This window comes from Danio aesculapii, chromosome 5 (assembly GCF_903798145.1).
Source record: "Danio aesculapii chromosome 5, fDanAes4.1, whole genome shotgun sequence".
NCBI classification, from domain to species: Eukaryota; Metazoa; Chordata; class Actinopteri; order Cypriniformes; family Danionidae; genus Danio; species Danio aesculapii.
The window spans coordinates 4,766,826-4,787,365 of record NC_079439.1 but is presented as its reverse complement, the minus strand read 5'-3'; the positions used below and the strand labels follow the sequence as shown (position 1 = coordinate 4,787,365).

Here is a 20,540-nt window from a genome sequence, read left to right as displayed (position 1 = left end):
TCTCTGGCCAAACATCTTGTGCAGAGCTATAGTCTAGGCACCGGGGGCTTGAAAATGCTGGGCCACCATCGTGGAGAAGCTGCTGGTAAGAGTAGGTCACAGGTGGGTATTCTGGCTACCCAAGTTATAATATTCTGGCTCTTTCAAGTTATAATATCTTTTTGGAAGTTTTCCAAGCTCTCATTGCCCTTATTAATGAAATCAAACAACCATTTAGGGGATTTGGAAGTTATGCATTTGTTTTTATGTGCATGCTAATGCAAAGATATGTGTCTGCCTCCCCAACTATGCTAAGAATGCTGTTCAAGAGTTCAGGTGCCAGAAATGAGAAGGATTTATTGCCTACAGTCAATTTTGATATTCTATGAATAATCAGTTGCCCAGAATTAATTGAGCATAGTGAACGTGAAGGGTTGTAATACACCAGGAGCTCCCTTAGTTACTTGGGAGCTAAGCTGTTTGGGGTTTTGTGAGTAGTCAATATCATTTTCAAATTTATACAATGTTTAATAGGGAGCCAATGCAATGAGTAATTTGATCATATTTCTTGATTCTAGAAAGAAACTCTAGCAGCTGCACTTTGAACCAGCTGAAGTTTGTTAATGAGGCCTACAGAGCAACTGCCTAGTAGCATTACAGTCTAAGTCTAACCAAGCGGTCATGAAAGCTGACAGTATCTGTAGACACAGACACAATCTTGAGTGAATCAAAAAATTGTTTATTAAAATTCAAAAAATATTTTTTTATTAGAAGGATCAAAATCCAGCCAGGACGAGGGAAAAAACAAAGAGAGCAAAAGTCTTTGACAGTCTTCAATAGAAACTGGCATAAGTCCTGGCATAAGACACTCCCAGCAGAGGGCGCCCTTTTCAACAATCCTCAGAGATCAAAAAGTAAAACAAAACAAAACAGCCAGGGTAACGTCACAAACTGTACAAAAAAAATGAGTTGTCTTCTCAACGTTACCCAGCAGGGGAGCACTAAATGATTGCGGTCATGTGAGGGATACGGAAGAGGAGCGAGCGAGAGAGAGGAAGTTTCTTTTCCATATTAGAAATTGAGAACATATGTCGAAGTTTGGCAACCTTCTTAAGATGGAAAAATGCAGTTTTACAGTTTGAAATCTGGCCTTCAAATGACAGGTTACTGTCAAAAATTTACTAAATTGAAAATCCATCAATGGTTAATATTGTAGTTTTTTTTTTTTTTTGGATGAGAGGTTTTTTGGTCCAATAAGCAGGACCTCAGTTTTATCTGAATTTAGAAATAAGGTTTTTAGTCATCCATTTTTTTAATATCAGCTATATAATCTGTTAATCTTGTGAATTCCTGATCCTGCATTGGTTCTGGTGATCATCTGCTAGAAGGCTCGGAAGAGGGCGGCTGTGCTCTTGTCACTGGTTCTTGCATCGTGTTAGCCATTTTTAACAGAATGAATACCAGAGCCAGTGTTAACACCAAGGCCAGCATGCTCACCACAGTTCTGTTAGTTTGTTTCACTGGGCCTAAAGAGATGGGATGGTGGCTTATGTGCAGTTGAGGGTGTACTCCCAGGAGTCTTCACACTTCCTGCAAGACCTTGGCTATAAAGTGGGTGCCTCAGTCTGAGAACTCTCCATGGTAGTCCAAACCGTAAGAAGATGTGGTTCATCACAAGATATGCCGTGGTCTGGGCTGTGTCATTGGGTGCTACGAGACACTCTACCCACATGGTGAACTGGCATACAACTCTGAGAATTTTTTTTGCCTCTAGTGGATTCCTCTGCATTGCTGTGGTGCTCTGTGAATTGGGTTTGATGACTGAAAGAGGCAGCACACTAGGTATGTCTTGATGTATTCTGCCATGGCTTGTCACATGCTGGGCCAATATGCTACTTGCCATGGTGACCAGAGTATTGTGCTTCATGGGCATACATAAGTGTAATCCCCCCTGGCTCTGAGGAACCACGAGCTTGGGTGTTGTGAGGTCATCAAGGACAAACCATAGAATGTTAGGATTCACATGCAACATGCCTTTAACACGACGTAGTCTTTTAAAGTCTGCAGTGCAGCTGGGATTGACAGAAGAACCATGTGGTTGAGGAGGGGTCAGAGAGGGGGTTTAGAATGGCTTGAATCGAGGAATATCCGCAATGTCATTTGTAGACATTTGTGGAGCCAGAGAGGTTGGTTGTAGCTTGGTTGTGAGATTGGTTGTGGATTGGTTGTGGTCACTACTGATGTAACTATGGTCACCACTCACCCAAAATCACTATCCAGAAGTGGCAGCAGTGACCACCTTCTTTACAAGGGCATCTGTGTGATCGTTCAGGTCCTTGTCAGGGCTTGGAAGTTTGGAATGTACTTGAACCTTTTTCCAGTTGACGTGAATGATGTGCATGTTCGTGATGTTGTCAAATGCTTGGAAAAGGTGTTGGTATTTCACTGGCTTTTCACTTTGCAGTTCTAAAGCCATTCTGTTTTGTCTTCAGGTGGGCTTAGGTGGCTGGGGTACATCCACTTTGGGCAGTGCAGGTGGGCATTGCAGTGTCAGTTGTACACTCTTTGCAGGTGACTAGGCCATCAACCACGTCCATGTGAGTGTTAGTCACTATGCCATCACAGATGCACTGATTGTTCAGAAACATAACAGGTTGGTGGCAGGTTGCAGGTCTGTGTTCTGAGTAGTTGAAGAATCACTGAAAGGCCCAGTGCAGGGCAGTACTATCTCACAGTGTGAATATATACACTCAGATGCAAGGATGGTTTTGCTGGCATATGCTACCACTTTTGTCTTCGTTGTGAAGCTGCTAGAGACAAGCACTGACACAGTGGTGGGAGAATCCCACTTCTAAGTGGAACTCTTTTTGCAGGTCCAGGTAAGCCTGACATGGCACTGTGGACAGACTTTGTTTTTAGTTTATTCATGGCAAGCTCTTGAGCCTCTGTCCAAACAAAGGGGCAGTCCTTTTTCAGCAGAGTGGAGGAAGGTTGAGCAATGTCTAAATATTCCTCAATGAATTGTCTGGAGGTCACACGGTGGACACAGTGGGTAGCACTGTCGCCTCACAGCAAGAAGGTCGCTGGTTTGAGTGTCTGGCTCAGTTGGTATTTCTCTGTGGAGTTTGCATGTTCTCCCCGTGTTCTTGTGGGTTTCCTGCGGGTGCTCTGGTTTCCCCAACAGTCCAAAAACATGAGGTACAGGTGAAAAGAATAAACTAAATTGGCCTTAGTGTGTGTGTGTGTGTGTGTGTGTGTGTGTGTGTGTGTGTGTGTGTGTGTGTGTGTGTGACTGTGAGAGTGTATGGGTGTTTCCCAGTACTGGTTTGCAGCTGGAATGGTATCCGCTGTGTAAAACATGTGCTGGTTAAGTTAGCAGTTCATTCCACTGTGGCGACCCCTGATGAATACAGGGAGAAAACCGAAGGAATATGAATGAATGAATTGTCTGGACTAATTGCACACTCCTAAGAAGCTTCTCAATTCTGAGACATTTGTGAACGATTTAATGTTTTGGATCAGGCTGCTCTGAGGTTTGATGCCTAATAAGTAGACCCACGTATTTGAATTTGGTCTTACACCACTGTCCTTGTGGTGGGCAATCTTGGCACCAACAGCAGTCAACTGGTCATCTCCTTTGGGTGGTGAGAGATGGTGGTACTTTTTATGAGGATGTCATCCCTTCAAATGAAGTTTCCTCTAACTGTAGCATCTGGGTATGCTTTGTTCAGAAAGATGTTAAATTCATCTAGTGAGTTGGTGTAGCTGAAAGGGCACCTTTTGAATGTGTATTGTCTGTTGTTGAAGCTGAAAGCTAGCTTGTGCTGATTGTTTTGATGTACATGTATTGTCCAGAGACCAGAGGCCACATCAAGCATTGAGAAGATGGTTGCTCCTTTAATTAATAATTAAAATAATTATAAAACAATTTAAATACAATAAAACAATGTTTATTGGTATAGCACCTTTAAAACAACTACAATAAACTAAAGAGCTGCACAGAGTATAAAAAAGCAAGACAAGTCAACAAATTTGTTACCAATAAAAAAATAAATAAATAAAACACACACTGCAAATGGAGATTCACTTAAATAAACAATTGTTGCAAATCAAGTCAAAAAACTATTAAATACCAACAAGTAGAGATACGTTTATGAGTAGATTTCAAAATAGATTTATTAGATGTAGGTCTGATATGCACTGGAATACTGTTTCACAAGCGGACCGACAACAGAAATCACCCCCTGTTTTGGAGACGTGGCCTGGGAACTTGTAATGAAGCGAGTGTTTGGTAGTACCAGATTGGATAGATCTGTGCACTCACTTTAAAAGTACACATAGCATGGGGTCTAGTGGCCATCAGGTACAGTAGCATCCACACACAACTATACAGATATGGCCCGTTTCCACTGACTGGTACAGTACGGTACGGGTTGGTACAGGTCACCTTCATCAGGCTTGCGTTTCCACTTCTTAAAGGGTACTAATAGTGGGCGTGGTGTACGACAGAAAGTTCCAGATGAAGTCATTCTCGCTCGAGGAAATGTCAACGTAAAGGTGTACGGGTCGTTCACATATAATATGAGAAGCACTTCTCACAGAACAGATGCTTTATACACAAACACATGTGTATAAATGTTCTTTACTAACCTTTCTATGAACATAATTTAATTGTAACTGCAGATCAATGACGAAATAGCCTACTGTAACATCTGAGATTATATAAAATAAATTAAAAATACAACATATATGAACACATACAGATATACCGATACCTTATGCTGTGTTTACACCAGACGCGGAAGAAGCGTCAAGTGCCAAGTAATTTACATGTTAAGTCAATGCAAAGATGCGACTCGTCATACTGTGGCGCAATACGCACGAATGGTGTGGTGTGAACGATGCAATACGTGCTGCTAATTGAGCGTTTTGCGAGTGAATTGCTCAAGTTCGAAAAATCTGAACTTCAGCGGACATTCGCAGCGCGTTAACCAATCAGGAGCTTTCTCTTGTAGGGGCGTGCTTATGACATAGCTGAAATCCTCCAGCTGACTCCAGGGCTCGGCTCAGTCGGAAGCACTGCTGAAAGCCTCCACCATACAGGTTAAGTTTCTGGAGGAGTTTATGAACTCATAGAGCTGGGTGCACCTCTAAAAGGATCTAGTGGACTCAGATGAACTCAGGTGGACTCCAAATAAATCAACGCTGTTTTTCAGCCTTCATAAAGCACATAAACACAGTTATTGTCCTAATAAAATCCATGTTAGCCATTTAGCAATGAAGCTACAGTCACCAGGCAGACAGAAGCCCTGCCCATGACGTGAATCCACCTCTGTTCTGAAGTGAATTTGACGAGCAAATTAAGTGGATTTTGACGCGTGAATGAAGCGAGTAAACTCAAAATAGTCACGCATCTATTTACGTGCGAATAACGCTTGTTTCGCATCTGGTGTGAGCACAGCATTACAGTCTTTGATATGTTTCCAATTACAGAAAAACTAGCATAGCATACATTTAGTCCTTATTTGAGTTCAAAAACAACACGCAACATATACTGTAGCCCACAGTCAGTGCAAACCTATCATCTGTGTCTTTAATCTTCACCAGCACGTGTAGCCTCTTGTTAGAAAGTAATTCTGTCCTTCCGAGTTCATAATAGTCCAAAAGGTGATAATGATAGTTAAACATGGCAGTTTGTTCATGTTTTAGGTTGCTGAAAGAATCACTCACTCCTTCATTTTTTCGGCATCTCCTTTGTTTTTTTGCGCTCCACTCTCGCGTTTGTCCGTTTTTGAAAAGATCGGATAGAAGCTCTTTAATAATCACACGCACGTTATTATCATCAGCTCAAGAAGTCCGTTATTTCGAATATATTGCAGATCGAGAGCTCCCTGGAGAAAATGAAACCACTCGCACTTTTAGATGGCCTCGTTAAACATGGCAGATTTTGCTCTTCTTGGCTTTGTGGCTGTACATCAAGACAACGTCAAGGTTTGTCTGAGTTCGGGTCAACCATGGCTTGTTATTTGCGTTTTTACAATGTAATGTCTCAGTTGTGTATTTAAAAATGAAGCTTCGTTTGTTTTCATTCTTCTGATTGTGTATGCGCGAGTAAACCTATCTCTGTAAACCAATAGTGTTTAGCTGCGTGTCTGGCTCTGCCTTTTGGTTCCCTTTTGTCAGGATAGGTACCCTTTGCAAAGGGTGCACAAGAAGTGGTACGGTACGGTTCGCTTTTAGGTACCTTTTGACAGTGGAAACAGGCCAATATTGTAGTGCCAGATTATAAAGTGACTTATAAACAAACAGCAAAAAAAAAATTTATTAACTCTATGTTTGACTGGCAACCAATGCAGTGAGATTTAAAACAAAGCCATGATAGATTCATATTTGTGCTTCCCATAAAGAACGGCAGCTGCAGCATTTTGCACCGACTGCAGATGAGAAACACATGACTGAGATGCACCGATATACAATGAGTTAATAATCCAATCAGGAAAATACAGAAGCATGCATGACCGTTTTGAATTTCTTTTGAGACTAAATTGTCTTCTCCTTTGGCAAAAGACTTGACAGCACTTTTCTGCTTAGCAAATTTAAGAAGACTATCTCATTTGAGTCAAACAGAATGAATTAATTTTACTTTTATTTAGGCTCAAGAAATGACTTGTGAGCCAAAGTTTTAGTTCATCTAAACAATCGAAAATAGGCTTTAAAGCCTGTTTGTTATCATGCTTCAAAGGGATATAAATTTACCTATCATCAGCATACAGATGAAAAGAGATGCCATACTTATTAAAAGTAGATCCTAAAGGAAACAAATAAATAGAAAACAGTATCAGACCAAGAATTGAGCCTTGCAAAACACCAGATTTAAAAGATTTTTTTAGGAAGAGAGAGAGAGTTTTTGATTCCTTCAATGTGACATGAGGCTGAATGGACTTATTATTTCAGTGCACACAACACGAGTTAAAAAAGCTCCTTAGATTGGAGATGTTGGTCTTATTGAAACAAATATCCTTAATGTGAATTTTATGTTACTTTGTTACCATTTGATTGATTTACCACTGTTCACTTTGATTTTGTTTTTCTGTTTATGCCCGTGGTAAATGCCTCTACCTAGAGACAAGTTTGATGCTTAAGAAATAAACACAATTGAGTACATTGGAGAAACGGATTACAACCTGTGGGTGAAAAAACAACAAGCACATTTCCAGTGAACATACAAGTCAGAGTTCAGCATTTCTTCAGTTCAGTTTGACACTTGCCTGTAAAACAAACAGTTATCCAGAAATAATAAAACAGTTAAAGGCTACGTGGCTGAAGTAACGAAATCACTTTTCCAGTGAACATCAGATCTGACTGTCCATTACCTTAGAGTAATCAGATTAAAATCACTGGCGCCCTGTTGCTTTCATTCCAATCAGCAGTAAATGATTTGAAAGAGTCATAGTCCACATATCATTCACATTTGCAACTCATTGATCATATTAGACCAGGGGTCACCAAACTTGTTCCTGGAGGGCCGGTGTCCTGCAGATTTTAGCTCCAACTCTAATCAAACACACCTGAATAAGCTAATCAAGGTCTTACCAGGTTTTCTTGAAACAATCAAGCAGGTGTGTTGAGGCAAGTTGGAGCTAAAACCTGCAGGGACACCGGCCCTCCAGGACCGTGATTGGTGACCCCTGTATTAGACCATTGTGAATTTTAGAAATAGGTGAAAGGGGTTTTACAATACAAAAACATTGTAAAACATATAAATACAGCTTTTTCATACATAGAACATGTGATTTATTTTTCTTTTTTATATATATATATATATATATATATATATATATATATATATATATATATATGCAATGCAATGCTGTACTATACAGTACTACACAACCTCTCTCTAGACAGACAGACAGACAGACAGACAGATAAACAGATAGATAGATAGATAGATAGATACATAGATAGATACATAGATAGATACATAGATAGTTAGTTAGTACAATTTGTTGCGTGATTTACAGAGGACACCCAGTAATGTTTCATTCGGTGTAACTAGTTCATGTGTCAATTATTGTATTATAAAACCTCTTAACTCTAATTTACAATCAGTTTGACCCAAAATAATCATTAATTGTTATTTTAAATATTTTGTATTTTATTGAATGAATAACCCAAATTAATTAATTAAGTACAGGTCAGAATATAAATTTTGTGTTATTTATATGTTGCACTGACTGATGAGGGAGTTATATTTAATAATTAATGTGGATGAATTGAGCCTGCAATTAAAGAAACCATAAACATAAAAGAATAAAATATTATTGTTAGCATTTGCATTAAAAAGGAAGCTAATTAAACAGCGTTCAGGTTTCAAAAATCATAACAATATAGTGAGATAACATTTCGGGCCCTATAATACATCGGCGTAATAAAGCGCAAGACGTGTTTGGTGTGATTTGTTGCTAATTTCAGATCATTTTCAAGTTTTGCGTCACGTTGTTTAAATAGCGAATCCATTTGCACCACTTTGTGGACTCATAGGTGTGCTGGTCTATAAAGGAGGTGTGTTAAAGCGCATTGTTGGCACGTTACTATTTTGAGGAACTGAAGCTGCTCTAAAGTCCAGCTCAGAACATGTTAGTTATGCGCCTATGTATGTCCAAATGCTTACACCTTGCTTAATACACACAGAATGTACAGCAATACACAAATATCTTCACATTCAATATTGTAATATTATAATATATATGTATGTGAAGGAGTGTGTATGGATGTTTCCCAGTGATGGGTTGCTGCTGGAAGGGCATCTGCTGGGTAAACGATATGCTGAATAAGTTGGCGGTTCATTCTGCTGTGGAGACACCTGATTAATAAAGGGACTAAGCTGAAAAGAAAATGAATGAATGAATATATATATATATATATATATATATATATATATATATATATATATATATATATATATATATATATATATATATATATGTGTGTGTGTGTGTGTGTTTGTGTGTGTGTGTGTTTGTGTGTTTCCCAGTTTGGCTCATTATTTAATACAACATATTTTTTAATAATAAAACATATTAAGAACACAATAATCATATAAATTTGAGTTGGTCTGACATTATTATTTTTGCTTAACGCTATGGCTATTGTAACGTCCACTACTATGAATATGTATCACATTATGTATGTGTGTTGCCCTTTAAGAGCTGCACCCCAACCCCCCAGCGTGTGCGTTGCAGGAGTCAGTCTGCGTGTGTGAGGAGAGGGAGAAAGGAGTGTGTGCGCTGCTCTTCCCCTCAAAATGCTCTACTTTTAAATATTGTTTACTTTTATTTTGTGTTTTGAGTTGTATTCTTGTGATGCTGATGGAGGCTGACTATAAAGGTTTGAGTCTGAAATGATATTATTGTCTCGAAGCTCTTTTTTTCACTGGCTATCCGGCGCAAAGCGTCACAATTGGCGCCTGAACTTCTAATTCTGGACTCGGATTTTGTTGAAAATGTTCCAGGTGACAACCGACAACTGATTCTGCATTTATTTCTGCAGAACTGTTCATATTTAGTCTTTTCATGGACTTCACTTAAAGTTTTCTTAAAGTTTCACTCGACGCTGCTGGTGCAAGGCATGGTAAGATTAGCTAACGCTAGCAAAAACTTAATGTGCACATGTCTGGACATGTCCTCTGTGATGCTGGAGTCAGTATTATAACCCTATTTTGTGGTTTGTGCTCTGTTGAACACTTTAACTGTGATTATTACTCCGTTTTGTGCATCTGAGAGCTAATTTTTGTAATGACTGAAGACTTTGCGGCCTTGTGAAGAATATTTTGCTTGAATTTCTTTTCTTTTTTTTTCTCTATCACGGACTAAAAGGAGACTAATTTAATTGCCCTTGGATTTTTTTTTGCAAAACCATCACATTTCAGTGGACATTCGTTGTTTTGTGGATTGTTTTGGATATTTTTGGTGCTTGTGCATATTTGAACTGCTCCAATACTACGAACTGTTTTTGTTTAAGGAAAACCACTAGTTCCATTTTGGCTCTTTTTTTTTTTGTCCCATTTTGATCTGACCTGACTTACATTGAACTATACACAGTTCCCAAGTCACTATTAGTGCACTTTCTATACAAAAAAACTTGTACATTTGTTCAACTGTGACATTTAAATAATATTTGTTTGACCTGTTTAATTCTGTGTTGTACTGTTTGAAACAGATATTGGGTATATTTAATTTTCTTTTAATTATTCTGTCTCACACTTCACATTTCCTACTGTTTAGCAGTTACATTGTCTCGTTTAAGTGACTATACTTACCAATATGGCTAGTTATCCTGACTTTAATGATGACTTTATTTACCCTTTAACTGGTCCCTTCTCTAGACAGAAGCAGAGGTTAAGAAAATAAAGTCTAGAAACTCAAATTGAGGTCCTAACAGCTGAAGTTTCAGATTTGCATAAATGCCTAAATGATTCCCTTGACTTGCAGCAGAAAGTGTTGAGACGTTTGGGGCCTAGAGAAGTTTGCTTAACAGCAGGGCAAAAAGCGAAGTTACCTCCAATGGCCACCTCCACCCCACACATTCTTACGGATCGTGTGCCATATCAAGGTATGCATACTGTTGATGCTTGCCCATCGAATGTAACTTTCTCTCCCAAATCAAATCCTTCTGACGTGTCCAGTACAAGTAGAATTCTGGCATCTGTGCTTTACCAGTCAAAACTGGAGCCACCTGTGTTTACAAGTGATGGCCGTGTGCATCCTGAAGATTGGTTACAGTCTGTCAATGTTTACAGAACTTCACTTGACTTAACTGATGCACAAATTCTATTTGACCTACCTCGTTTTTTGGGGAAGGAAGCAAAGAAATTGTTTTCTGTCCTAAGCTCGCATGTTAATTCATGGACACGTTTCTGTGAGTTGTTCAAGACAGTTTTCCTTCCATCTGACAACCAAGAACAGATAATAAGAGGTATTTTAGACTGTTTTAAACTTCTGACAAGCCTTTTCCTACTTTTGTGGCTCATATGTTAAGTGAATTCAAGAAACTGAAAACTTCACCACCCGAATGTGAACAAGTAGACTTAATTAGTAAGCACTCAATTGAAAAATACAGAATTTCACTCTATGGAACTTCTGTGTTTTCTAGTATGGATCTCCTTCTTAGAGCTCATGAGCTTCATGTTGTCTTGGGCTCGGATGCATGTCTTCCTGTCACAAGATGAACAGGGAAACTCACTGCTTCAAATGCTTGCTTACTGGCTTCACTAAACGTACATGCCCGCGATGTAACAAATTTTTTGAGGCAAACTCAGAATATGTTGAACCTAGGGATGCTCAGGCAATGCCTACTCTTTCTGGAAGTTCAAACTTACCTGAACATGGTGCTGCAAGTGATGGAGACTGCTCTGACAGGCACTCTGGAAACTCCAGGGGAGGGAGGATGATTCGCAGAGGCAATCCTCTCTCCAGGAAATGACTTCGCCTCATTTGTCTGATGAAAATGATTCCTTTCTACATGTTCTTAGTCATGTTGAAGACACTGTATCTCCTTCTTTCTGGAACAGTCCATTTAAAGTTAAAATCAATCGGAGTGGCCAAGTATTAGAAGCAACTTTAGACACTGGTGCATCTCTTTCGGCTATTCAAGCTGATATTGTTTAAACTTACCCCAAATTGACTGCTAACATTAAACTGTGGACTACTTCACCAATTTTGCTGGCTGATGGTAGCACTTGCGATCCTGTTGGCATTACTTGGTTGAATTTTGGATTCATGGGAGAGCGCTTCTATCACCGTTTTGCGTTGTTTCACATTTGCCATCTACCTTGGTCCTTGGTATGGATTTCATGCAACGTACGTCAGTCTCTATTCATATTCCTTCAAGGACAGTTGTAATTGGAAACAATCCCTTCGAAACGAAGGGAAGTGACATAAATGAATCAGGAAGTAGTCTGTTCCTCATGGATGTCTCATCTTCCTTGCTTTTTCAAAAAATGCATGAAGCTTGTTTAGGTCCTTCTGAAAAAGAACATATGACAGAACTGCTTGGGACATTTTCTGATCTTTTTGATGGACGCTTAGGACATACTTAGTTAGTTGAACACCACATTGACACAGGAACTGAAAAACCGGTTCACTTACCCCTTATAGAACTTCTCCTGCTAAAACAGTTGATTGAAGAACAAATAGGGAAGATGCTAAGTGAAGGAATCATTGAACCTGCAGTGGGACCATGGGCTGCCCCTGTTGTCGTTGTTTAAAAACCATGTGGTGAACCATGTTTTTGTGTTGATTACCGTGGATTGAATCAACTTACCGTTAAAGATTTGTATCCATTACCGAGAGTTGATGAGTCCCTGGATTACCTTTCCAGAGGGAAATTCCTGACAGCAATTGACCTTTCTCAGGGATATTGGCAAGTCCCAATGGCTGAAAGCTCTAAACCTAAAACTGCTTTTGCATCACATTGTGGTCTTTTCCAATTTCGTGTTCTTCCTCTTGGATTGTGTAATGCCCCTGTGACGTTCCAAAGGCTAATGAACAGTGTTTTGGCTGGCCTCATCTACAAATCATGTGCAGTTTATCTTGATGATATAGTTGTGGCTTCACCGACCTTTGAACAGCACATTGATGATTTGAAAGATGTTTTTCTTCGCTTAAGATCTGCAGGATTGACTATTAAGCTAGCCAAGTGCCAATTCACATTGACGTCAAATACTGACATTTATTCATCAGGTATGACAACCAAAATCCAACATCTGATAGACGTCATAGTGGTAACGTCCACACAACGTCAAGCTGTAACATAATTAGACGTTGAAATTTGGTTGATTTTAGGTTGGACGTTGGACATTGACGTTGGCCTGACGGTGAGTTCTGATGTCAACCTGATTTTCATTTCCAATCAAAATGCAAAGTCTCCACGACAAAGATGTACACCGTCAATCTGACGTCATGTTGACGTCTTGTGTCTTCTGTGTTTAAGGCCATTTCAGTCATCATACAGTAAACATCTGTCATCTTCTCATCAGTGACATGCATCTAAACAGTCTCTGGGTTAATGTGTGTAAAGATTTTGGACGTCATCTTGGACTTTTTTAATGCTTCCAAACAGTTTGCTACAATTGTAAATCGCCCATGTCTTGAGGGTAGTTCATTATGTTGCGATTTACCTTCTATGTGCGATTTGATTGGATAGGAATCACAAGACTAGACAAGAAAAATAGAGTAGTGACTGCAGATTGAAGGAAAGTAATGGAGTAAAATTATCAATACAGCACTAAAAATGTACTCAAGGGAAAGTAAAAGTACACATTTATAAAACGGCTTAGTTAACTACAATTCCTGAGAAAAACTACTCAATTAGTCATTTGAGTATTTGTAATTAGTTACTTTACACCACTGCTGGCAACCCGACTGGAAGAATTAGCAGAAAGTGTCCTTATCTAATGAATGAAACACCCAGAGTATCACAGCAATGACTGAGCACTGATACAGACATTACTAACAGAGGGTTTGACTATTCATAGATTAACACAGACCAGCAGGTTTATACTGAGAGTGATGATTAGTTTTAGACATTAAACCCAGTTATCCCAACAGCATAATACTGACAGCTGTCAGGCGTCTGGATATTCCTGTGGACCATATGCACTCATTCATTAAAACACACACCAGACCACCAGAAGAGGCGAGTGAGAGTTGAAGAAACATCACAGACATTAGTGAGGAGAGTTTGATATTGTTGACATCAACAGTAAATGCACAGACACTGCAGGAGTTGAGTTGAGAGTTTAATGTTGAGGAATGAAACAGTTTTGAACAGTTCCTCTTTACAGTATGGCAGATCACTCAATGTGTCTGTGCTTACACTAGTTAACACACACTCATTCTGCAAATGCTCATTTCTTAGGAGGCATCAGAGGATCATCAAAATTTTTGGGAAACTGGACATCTTGCACAGTCAGTTTTCCTCCCTTGCCGGGAAGATCTTGAAATATCATCACATGAGCACACTCATCTCCAGCAATAAACACCTGACCAGAGAGAGAGAGAGAAAGAGAGAGAGAGAGACATATTAAACATCACCATGAGGATTTTGGTGAAATGAAATGAAACCATGAACCATGAAATGATTTCTAATCGTTTAAGAAGCAAGCAGTGCTCATAATCCATACAAATACAGACAAAAATACTTGCCTTGACCAAGTAGTTTGTTCCTGCTACAATCTGATATCTGAATGTAAGAGGAATGAAATCACCACAATTGACAGGAATCTTCCCCTGTATGATTTCCCTCACCTAAATAAACAGATGAATAAGATTATTAAAGAAATGCATCACAGTAAAAATATGTTTAATAACATTATCTGTATTAGTAAACATTATTGTTAATAGTTAGTTCATGCATTAAAAAGACCACTTAGAGATGTGTTGAAGGTTGTGAATTTTGAATAGTGTAAATTCACATGCAAAAAGTAACATATATACACTTTAACAAAAACAATGAAAATGTAAATAAGACAATCCTTTCAAAAAGTGATTTAGCATCTCGTACCTGAAGGCAGATTTTTAGCACCTCTAAGGTGACCGGCGCCTCATCTGACCATCCTCCTAACTTTGACTCTGACATCATTGATGATTGGTCGGTGTACAGAAGTGAAGTTCTCAGTCAATCTGACCACCAGAATGAACTTACTGTGCTTTTAAAGCTGTCAAGATCACATGACCTGAAGAAATTTGGGCGTTGGACGGTATTTTGTAACACAGGCTCATTGGAAATACGTGCTTTAGGCTAGATTATTGTAAAACTGCAAAAAACACACTTTAACACACGCTTGACTGCAGTTTCTAGCTGAAATGAACATTAGGGGGCAGTGTGATGACAACAACTTTGGTTTCTTTTCAAACTAATGATATTAACAGGGACAAGAAACAAGGATTATCAAGAAATGATGGATTATTTGTATGCATTTCTTCGCATAAAACCAAATAAATATCACAAAACAACTTAACACTCAGTGATTTGTAACTGGATACATTTGCATCACCCATCTATCTTAAACTTTTCTGCTGTGGTCAGTTTTGCGTGTAGTTCACTTTATACAATATTGGGTTTGTGCTGCAGAGCGCTCGGGTTCGAGTCTGGTGAAGCATGGTTTCACAAAAGTGATAAAAGCAATGTAAAATCAAGGTAAAACTATGTTGTCACAGTACAGTTTACTCCTGAATTTGCTTCTGACAATACTGTTGGTTGTGTTTAGGGAAGGGTTTCAGTCAATTGTTTTGCTAGTCAGCTAATCTGTACAACAAGCTCCATCTTCTCCTGGATGCAAACAAGAAGGACTTGTATCTGAAACGTACAACAAAATGTACTCTATGTAAGGTATTTCAGCTTCGCAAAAATGTAGACAGAGCACTATTGTGAATTAGTCATATGAAACCTTGTAGGACACTCTCCTCCTGTCCTAATGTACCAGAAATTTTATCAGAAATAATCATGTGCTTTTATTATGTTTATTCATATAACTGCTATTTTCATTTATAGCACTTCATTTTTGCCTTAATATTTAATATCTTGTTTAAATACTCTATGAACAGCAGCTACGCTAATTATTTTCTTTGTTCCCTATTTCCACCTGGGGATACTCATCCCGAGGCCTCTAGAGATTGTGACCAGTGAAGAGATGATGGCAACTATAAAGGACTTCTAGAGGTGTCCATAATCCTGGATCAGGATAATAATCCTGAGCAGATGCTGTGGCGGTCATGGAGGAGTGGAGATCGATTCGTGAAAGAGACCCCAGTGACAGACGAGTCCCTGCATTAATCCTGTGGGCCAGCCTGAACACCCGCCGGTGACCTATTCACACCTGCAGCTTCTCCACGATGGACGTCCAGCGTTCTCCAGCCTCCGGCGCCTAGACTGTAGCTCCGCACAAGAAGTTTGGCCAGAGAAGAAATGATCGTGCCCAACCGAGCCTGGTTTCTCTCGAGTTTTTTTTTCCTTTACTTTCGTCAAATGGAAGCTTGTTCCTCACAGCTGTTGCCACTGGCTTGCTTGGTTTGGGACTTGTGGAGCTGCGCTTTTGTAACGCCACGCCAGCAGAGGGAGCCCTCGCCCGACTACTGACTCAGCTCCGCTCCCTCTGCAGTCACTTCCTTTTTGTGCTGTACTTCATCAAGAGCTCAGGCCATGCTTCCTTGCAAAGTATTGCCAGTTTACCCGCCTTACCAAGCGTTTTTCCAAGAGTCTTTCATGACTGCCTGTGTATGACCTTACCTGCCTTGATCAAGTACGTTCTCTGTCTTTGCCCTCTTGCTCTGTTTTGGACTGTTTATTGTTGCCTTGAACTTTTGCCTGGCTTCTCACCATGTCTTCTGGATTTGCCCCTTTGTATCTTGATCTGTTTTGGACTGATAATTGTTGCACTGATCCTCTGCCTGAATTACTACTACGTATTGCCCCTGTGTTTGTTGTTTGGTTTGGACTGCTTACATGTTGCAGACTCTCCGCTTGTTTACCCGTTGATGTCTCTGCCTAATCCCATTAATAAACTTCTGCATATGGATTCTAAAACTGTCTCAGACTCAGCGTTACAGCATCGATGGATTTGCTCAGTGTTTGGACTTTCAGCAGTGAAATTTATACCACACTGAACTGAACTAAACTGAACTGATTGAAAGATCAGGTGGAAGTGGACAAAAGATTGATATTATAACAAGACTGTGTTTCATTTACCTGTGGTCCAATCATGGTGCATCTTATTACCTAGTGTAAACAAGCAGGGGTCGGGTTAGTGGGGGTTACAATACATACATTTCTGTCATGTATTGTTATCCTCTTCAAAATGTAGATATTGGCTTGTCTTGCGTAAAGTACTTACTCTTTGTCCGCCACACACTCCTACTGTGATTGTCCTTATCACAGTCACTCTTCTTTCCCTACCAACGTGTCCATATTTCCTAACAAAGTAAGATCCAGTTGTTGTATTTGCCATGTCAATACATTGCTAAATTATTTTTAGTTTGCCATCGAGGTGCATTGCGGTTTTGCTATCGAGGTACATTGAGGTTTATCTGCAAAAAGGGCTGATTCTTCTGTACAGACATTAAAGTCAGTGATAGAGATGCGCAGATCAGCTGAAATGGCACCCGAATCCGCAGCTTCATGCTAATCATCCACCCGCCCGCACATATTTTTTATGTGATATATGTATACGCACCCGATCGTCACTTTAATCATTTAATTCTTTGTTTTAGGCATGATGGGTCACCGTCAGGGCCGGAGCAAACTGAACTGGAGCTCTAGGTAAAAGGTGAACATGCCGCCCTCATACCGAAAGTGAAAACGAGAGACGGGGGTGTGATTGTGCGTATGACAGCGAGGACCGGGCGGTGGGGGGAATGTCACAGACGAAAGAAAGAACCGGGGGGGGGTTATCGCGGACGCCGCCCTCTTTATTCTGCCGCCCGGGTCGCCTCTATGTACGCGCCAGCTCTGGTCACCGTGGATATTAACAGCAGATTCAGTGAGCTTTAATCTGCGCATCTCTGATAGTAAAATAATACGTTAATCGTAAACGTTTTTAAATGAACATTTATTATAAAAACAAAAGTTTGTCTTTAGACAACATTTTCAAATAGATACAGAAAGTAAAAATAAGACATTTTAGCTTTTACAGATACAGGAACAAGATAACAAAAAGGGTGCCACTTCAGCCTAAACGGCAGCTATGTTGCGTTTACTTGGCCTTTTTCTTCGCACTGTGCAAAAACAGAATAGCATCTATTGTGCCTGGATTCGGGCGATTCCGCCTCGCCTCTAAAACGCGGCCAGCTGCACTGAATGAGCGTTCACTCGCACAGCGTGTTGTAGGAATGAACAAGATTCTCCTCACAAGGTGCTGCAGTTGTGGAAATAAGCGATCTTGTTTCTCCCAGAACGATAGCAGATTTTCCTCTGATGACTCCTCTAACTGAAACTTTGATCAGTGGGCTACTCTTGCACTTCATTCATTATTTTGGGCATCTCATCTTCCCATTCTGCAAAGCCCACTCTGCTTTTTCACTGGTCCACTGCCATGTCCCGCTGCATCCACCCACAACCGACCCACAATTAGTCATAATGTATTTTTTTATTACCCGACCCGCGGATTATCCGCAGCGCCCGCGGATATAACCGCCATCCGCGCATCACTAGTCAGTGAACACACTTTGTCTAAATGTGTTTTTTAAAACTAATTTCTACAAGAAGTTCACATTAACATCAGTGAAAATGTTTACTTGCCGTTTGAGATAAAGTTATTGTGTTCATTTTTGTCTCTCTCTAGTGACAAAATTGTAAAAATATCACAAACGCTCATGTTGATTTCCTTTGAACCATGAGACATGATGATCTTTGAAAACCTAAACTATCATGTCCACCGGATGACTGTAACAAAATCTGTCAAAAATGTCCACAATCTATTGAAAGATAATAATGTTCTGCTCAAGAAACGGAAACATGTTTTGTCCCCATTTTATGGTCATAAATATCTGAAATCTGACAGATGTGCAAATTCACAGGCAGAATAAAGCATTAGGATTGACTAACGTGATGTGATCTCCAGGACATTACATTGTGTGCGTTTTTAGTTCAGATTCTGTATTAGAATAGTCTGAGTTAAAACTATCTTTGTAACACAGCATTGGTTTTCTGAAACCAGAAGTCTAAAGAATGAAAGTGCATAGACTGAAAGGCAAGGGAGGGACGGAGTGCAATCCTGAGAATGCTCAAGCTGTTGAAAAGTTACTCAATATTGTTGTGCAAAATGTGCTTTTCATCCTTATCTCTCCCCTCCTTGTTGTGGCAATGAAATCGAGGTGCTTGAACAAATGGACAGATGTGTGAGACAGACTCTGCAGAGTCTGGAAATTATTTCAAGAATGAACAAACTGAACTCTTCATTTTTAATATGTGAACAGATTTATTTGCAGTGATAAGCTGATACTAAAGCTGAGATACAAACAGAAACCTGATCAAACTGCTGCTGGTTTTAGCTGTAATAGATGGAGAAATACAGTCTCGACCTCCTCTAAAAACAGCATTACTGCTCAAACACTGACATGAGAAACATGAAAACTCTCATCAGTGATTCTCCCTCCAGTTCTTTCACACCTGTTTTTCTAACATAAAAAATAAGCCATTTTTGGACTTCCATAGTATTTTTTCCTAGTCAATGGCTGCCCGTTTCATTTAACATTTGTTGAAATATCTTCTTTTGTCTTTAACAGAAATTCATAAAGGTTTGGAGCCACTTGAGGGGAGTAAAGGGTGAGTAAATCTTCATCTTACTAAAAGAACGCCTGTGGGATTACTAAAGCCTTCAAATGATTAGGGAGTGATAAAAGTGCAAAGATTAAAAGTGCAAGAGGTGATAAATAAGTTAAATAATTTTCTTGTAGTGTTCCCCTGTATTTAATAGATGTGTATAGTATAATATTTGAGTATAATATCGATTATTAAATCATAATTTCTGTGCTTGATGGTAGTTGATGTCAAATACATTACAGTATATGACAGAAGCAACATGTGAAAACTTACAGTAGATTAGTTAAAACTGTATTAATACCCTATAGGGACAATTAACTCAACTCAACAATTAATTAATTAACACAATTAATAATCAGGTTACACTTCAAGTCACATTAACTTTTATGTATGCATTTTTAAATTAATCATTTGGTACAATGCGCTTACTATGTGCACATGTACATACGTGAAGTTAATTTCAAGAGGATCATGAGTGATCCTTATGAGTGACCATGACTGTTCCTGCATTAGCTATCATATGATTTGCCAATCAGATGAATCCAAACGCACATAAATAACCAGATTTCCTTACCTTATTCATCTTCGTCTTGAAGAATCCACCGCTGCTCCTCCCCCTCTTCCCCCTATTAATCCAGGATAGGGCAGCACGGCAGCTCAGTGGTTAGAACTGTTGCCTCACAGCAAAATGATCGCTGGTTCCAGTCTTGGCTGGGCCCGTTGGCGTTTCTGTGTGGAGTTTGCATGTTCCCCCGTTTTGGCGTGGGTTTCCTCTGTATGCTCTTGTTTCCCCACAGTCCAAAGACATGTGATACAGGTGAATTGAATGAACTAAAGTGGCACAGTAGATGAGTGTTTTAGTACTGGCCATTCACAACATAAACATATGCGGTTATAGTTGGTGGTTCATTCCACCATGGCAACCCCTAGTAATCAAGGAATAGACCGAACAAAGGAATTCGGAGAAGCTCTGACTCTGAGATGAGGAAGAGTACATTTTAGGTGAGTGTGTTTACTCTTTTGGACTCCTTTACTTTACTTTAGAGAGAGCCCTGAGCTCAGAAGATCGAGCACGGGGCTCCCTCCTGTTTGCAAGGGGAGAGGGGAGTTTGAGCTCAGGTAGATCTGGAGAACTCCCCTGCTGTAGTAGCTAATGAACAGATAGCAATTGCTCTTAAGAGATAACTACTTACTAGGAGTGTGGCAGTTTTACTCTGGTTGTGTGGTTTTTTTTTTTTTTA

The 20,540-nt window shown here is 39.6% G+C and overlaps 1 protein-coding gene across 1 annotated transcript; it reads right to left on the bottom strand.

Moving 5' to 3' along the window:
- Positions 1–13,736: 13,736 nt before the first annotated feature.
- On the bottom strand, positions 13,737–14,645 carry LOC130228392 (cystatin-B-like). The gene is made up of 3 exons (XM_056456821.1): positions 14,545–14,645; positions 14,187–14,288; positions 13,737–14,023 (listed from the first exon to the last, which is right to left on the bottom strand). The coding sequence occupies exons 1-3, from the start codon at positions 14,620–14,622 to the stop codon at positions 13,889–13,891; spliced, it is 315 nt and encodes a 104-aa protein (XP_056312796.1). The 5' UTR covers positions 14,623–14,645; the 3' UTR covers positions 13,737–13,888.
- Between the last annotated feature and the right edge of the window lie 5,895 nt (positions 14,646–20,540).